Source organism: Borostomias antarcticus (genome assembly GCF_949987555.1).
Source record: "Borostomias antarcticus genome assembly, chromosome: 24".
Lineage (NCBI taxonomy): Eukaryota > Metazoa > Chordata > Actinopteri > Stomiiformes > Stomiidae > Borostomias > Borostomias antarcticus.
This window is the reverse complement of record NC_140257.1, coordinates 11,000,517-11,005,516: the sequence shown is the minus strand read 5'-3', so window position 1 is coordinate 11,005,516 and position 5,000 is coordinate 11,000,517. Positions and strand designations below refer to the sequence as shown.

The following is a 5,000-nucleotide window of genomic DNA, read 5'->3' as shown; positions in this document are numbered from 1 at the left end:
AGTCCACCCCGCCTTAAAAGGTAAATACCTGGAGGTGAAAGCTTGCCGCACATTCCTTTTCCCAAACATGCTCTCTTGATGTCAAAGTCGGCTCCAAGGCCCCAGGGCCCAAGAGTAAAGTGGTAATTCTAAGGTGCCCTGCATGGGCTTGCTGAAATATGCATTAAACCTGGTCTGGATACACTTAGATGAGAAGAAGGGAAGATCTAAACAGAATCAAACATACAATCTGTTTCTCTCCAGGGTGTATTGTTGATTTTGAAGCTATAGGTATACATTTGACAGCTGTGGCAAGGTTCATAATGAATCTATTTCATTGAGTGGCAAGTGATAGTGAACATTCTAGGGATATGGTGTAAAACATGCATTTATACCCTTGTAGAAATATGATATGTAGCATTGAAATGTGTCCCAATTAGTACTTGCCTTGGGTACATGGAAAGGAGATACACTTGGCTACAAACACCTCAGGTTAGTAATTTCATGTTTATCAAACGACAACAGTTTGAAGATTTATTTCGAACGCTGTACTCCGTGTACTCCATGGCATACCGCTTTAACCAATCATAAATCAGCGCTGTCAGAGGATTCTGCGCTTCCCCTCCTCTCCCGCTGTTTCCTCACTCAGGAGGAGCTGACCTGGATCCCCTCAGCTGAGGGGCACAGCGAGAGGGCTGGGACATGCGCTTCTCTGCAGGCAGGTCAAGTGGGTCTCTGTCTCCTCTCATCCGATCGGTCATACAAACCGAGGGCCAGCCGGCTCTCTCGTGAAAATCATACAGTACAAACTTGGGACATGATGAGCAGATAGTGTTTGAATATGAGGGCAATTAGGCCTACATTGTTCAGCGAGGTGTCCAACTGAGAAAGGTGCTTACTACAGCATCAGTGAAACAAAGGCTCGACAATTCGACTAGTCACGTCTTACACCTGCTGATCTCGCTCAACAACCAAATCACATGCTGCTGCTCAAGGACAAACGAAAAGCCGTGGCACTTGCTGTTCACCCTGTTTCCTAGTAGGCTACATCAGATCTTATCTGCTCACACTTGCGTCACGGTCGTTTTGGCGCTCGTTCCGTCCTGGTTGGCTCTCGCAGCTCTTCTCCATACAGTCTGTTACAGTATGCATAGGCCTATTGAGGGGGGGTGACAAGTGTTTGAGCTGGATTGTGATGCGCAATCAGGTTTCTGTTGTGAAAGCTCTACCTATCCTGGTGCCTCAGGGCGCAGGTAGACAAAGGCCACAGGGAGGTCAGCTTCCTTGTTCTCTGGTTCGCCCAGACACGGCACGGCAGACTATAATGCAGACCGATGTGATTTCCTCTTAGTCATTCTCATCCTCCTGTCGGCGCTTGCATGCTGTAGTTCTCATGTATGATTAACTAGAGACTGTGTCGCTTTCGAGTCTGAAAGGCAGAAAATATGACAGAAACTCTTTTAAGTGAGCATGACGTATAGTCCTGCCATTTGCTCGGGGATATACTTTGGAAAGCACTAAATTAATACACAATTACTTGGTAACCCATTGAAGTGCAGACAAGAGCTTGAAAGCAGACACACGAGGCGAAAATACCAACACAATATATCTGTTAAACCTCACCTGCTTAGTGTTAGCTCAAGGTCAGCATGGTTGGTGTAGCGTTGGCCTAAAACTGACATTATTGATCCCGTTTTTGCATTGACAAGAGCCCGAGCCCTGGTGGGACTGACTAATATTGTTGTGATCAGTAGTGATTACTGATTAGTTCTCGGAACCTCGTTGGACAGTTCAACAGATAGGGAACTCACTGAGCTGCAAAATTATACTCCCACAACTGCTTTGGTTTTCCTGAACTGAGCAAACACTGCAGCCAGCATTCCTGTCATCAGGGCCCGATCAGTCATAAGAGGACCATCACATTACTGTCATCGATAGTAGCTGGTAACATGGACTAAGGTTACAGCAGAAGGAGGTGTTGACTGGTTGGCCAACAAGCCACTTGTTGCTTCTATGTGGTTGAATGTGATGTGAAGTCAACAAGCGGTTAAAATATAACAATATTTGTGATAATTACACTTTTACTAATTATATTCACAACCAGAAGTTTGGGGTAGGGCTAATTGAGTGCAATTGAGATTGAACACTTTTTTTAAGAAGCTGAACTCTGTGTATTGAGTCCACCTTGCTTTTTATTGCATGCACACATCACTCCACGAAAGGCAACCCTCAACCACTGTGTGATGTTGAAACCCAACCTCACTGGAGCCAGATTGACTGCGGCCTTTGGATCAAACCATTACAATTACAGCACAGCAAACGCATCCTCAAATTTGCCGCAATTACCTAACACGTGATGACGCAGTGGACTAGTTGTCAGGTTACCATGGATATGAGGTATAAACTACTTAATTGAGACCGACACACACACACACACGCACACACAAAGAGGTCATCAGGGGACAATCAAGTTTGCACTTGCTGCATCCCAGACCCCTATCCTCAAAGGAGAGCAGGGGTTTGGAGATGTACTTGATGCTGCCTCTGAAGCTTGAAGGCAGGGCTTGCACTCCTATTACCCTAAGCCACAGGCCTGATCAGTGTGTGGACAGTTAATAACTAGGTGTCGTTTCCAAGTTGTCAACCCGAGGTCTATGAGCCGCTGTAGGTTCACCGAGGACTTTCATCTTGTCCTGTAGACCTGCTTACTGTACCTTTGAGCCCTACAAGTTCAATACAACACAAAGGACAGGTGTCTGTAGAGAGTCTGGATGGGGATGGATGAAGGATGGATACCGTCTGTTAACACACACACACTCACATGCACACATACAGTGTACACTGTGCGCGCACGCACACACACAAACACACACGGAAACCTGTGCACCAGCACTGTGCATACAAACACACACTCACACACACACACAGGCCTGAAGAAAAAAGAGAAATAATCACACAATACTGAAAGAAAGACACACCATCACTCAGTAGTATGAAATCAAAGAATAACCTCCCCCTCTCCCTGGCCGCAGGTCTCTAGCAGTGGGCCATCAGTACTCCTCTCTGGGTACCCAGCCCATTCTGTGTGGCAGCATTCCCGGCCTGGTGCCCAAGCAGCTGCGCTTCTGCCGGAACTACGTGGAGATCATGCCCAGCGTGGCGGAGGGGGTGAAGATTGGCATCCAGGAGTGCCAGCACCAGTTCAGGGGCCGGCGCTGGAACTGCACCACCGTCAACGACAACCTGGCCATATTCGGACCGGTGCTAGACAAAGGTAGGCCTCAGTCAAAGCTTTAAGGATAACGGTAACTCGGATTGTCGCAAAAAACAATGTCTGGAAAGATGCCCCGAAGTCATTTCTGTTGGTGAAAACGGTGCGCTGTACGGTATAATATGACAGCTCCTCAGAGTAAATGGCTACCTTCTAGATTCAGTAGACGTTTGACATTTCAGGCCTTTTTTAGTGACAAGCCAGAGCCAGAAACCTCTCTGTATGCTAAACCTGACATCATAATGCATTTCTTGCATTGCTTAATTACATGTAGTAAGTGTTCTTTTTTACCCCCATACCTGCTTTGGAGGAAGACTAGCATAAAGTCATTTCCATGGCCCTCGGTGTTGGTTATGGCATGCTGAATGAGCCACTATCACTCACTACCTCTGCTTAAACCATACTTTAACACCGGGCGTACTGAGGGCTGGGACTTCTGTTTGTACTGGTTAGAAACTTCAGCTGTCACCTCATATGACTACCTGTACGGGCTCCATCACCTCAAAACAACTCAAGGACCGTGACAAAAGTTGTCAATTAGATATTGTACTCTTTGTGTCATTATATTATATCATTAGATGACCTTTATAGATCATTCATGAAGTGTGCTCAAATCCTTGCTCAAATAGACTTGCGAGAGCCACAGAGCTACTAACAGTCTAAACGCATGAGATGTCGAACAGTATGTACACAACCGGGTGGAGTTATGGAGTCGCCTCTTGTTGGGAGTTTTTCCTCCAGAAGGGAATCCCCTTCCATTGTTCACCTGTGTGTTTTATTCCTCTGAAGGGCTTTACAGAAGACTGTTCCAAATTACTCAGATATCTCTACCCCCTCTGCTTCTCTCTGGGGTTCGTAAGATGGGGATACGCCGAGAACAAACACACGGATTTACACTCATTCTTACACGATTTCTCTTTCTAGAAAGAGATTGTAGTTAAGATGCGACAAACTTAGCCGTCTACAAACCACAGTTTAAAACCCTAGAAACATTTGGGCTCCTATACGTTTGTCCTTAAGTCTCCCGAGTCTTGCGCTGACACCCTTCTGGGGTACTCTTTGTTTTCCACATTGCTGCGTCGCCGGCCCTGAGGATTAGTCGCCGGTCAGGGACGTGGGGGTTAGTAGGGAGGAGTGTTGGGGGAAGGGGAGGAGAGGAGAGGAAGAAGAAGGTGGGGGGGGGGGCAGGGTCTAAACCTGTCAGGGACTCCGGAGAAGACTGATGTTAGCTACGGTGGGAGACAGGGTTAGTTAGGCCAATTGCTTTTAATAAACTCTTGAGCCAGTCGTTACATTGATGGAGAAGGCCTGAGCTCAAGTAGGTGGGTAATGATAGGGGTTCACAGTCCTGACCCCATTGTGGTGTAAAATACCATCACATCTCCCCCACGGCTTCCCCTCCCTGGCCTAAATTGCAGGGGCACTGGGTGGAAAGGGGAGGCCGGCTACTCTTGGGGTCTGGGCTTTAGTAAATCATTTTGATTGGATTAAGGTCACTGAGGCCTTTAATAATGTGAGAGGTCAAAGTGGCTGGATTAAGTGTCTTTGTCAGGGGCCGGAGAGAGTGACTCAGGGGCTCAGAGCCTTTTGATAGGGCTTAGTAAGAGAGGGGACTCATTTCGTTTGCTGTGATTGATGCTTGTATTTGTCCGTGCGTCGGGCCCATTGTGGCCGTCGGTGTCTGTTTGTCTGCCGTGCAGATGGATGTGTGTCGGTTTCCTCATGCCTTTTTAAGAAGAGGCTGAAAAGA

At 47.1% G+C, this 5,000-nt stretch overlaps 1 protein-coding gene across 1 annotated transcript in view; it reads left to right on the top strand.

The window, feature by feature from the left end:
* The window catches only part of wnt3a (wingless-type MMTV integration site family, member 3A), a gene marked incomplete at both ends in the record, with an annotated part of 12,596 nt that overhangs the window by 2,621 nt on the left and 4,975 nt on the right, over nucleotides 1-5,000 (top strand). The window contains one exon of the mRNA XM_084457806.1: nucleotides 3,012-3,253. Within this exon, the coding sequence (XP_084313932.1) occupies nucleotides 3,012-3,253 (242 nt within the window). The remainder of the gene's footprint in view (nucleotides 1-3,011; nucleotides 3,254-5,000) is intronic.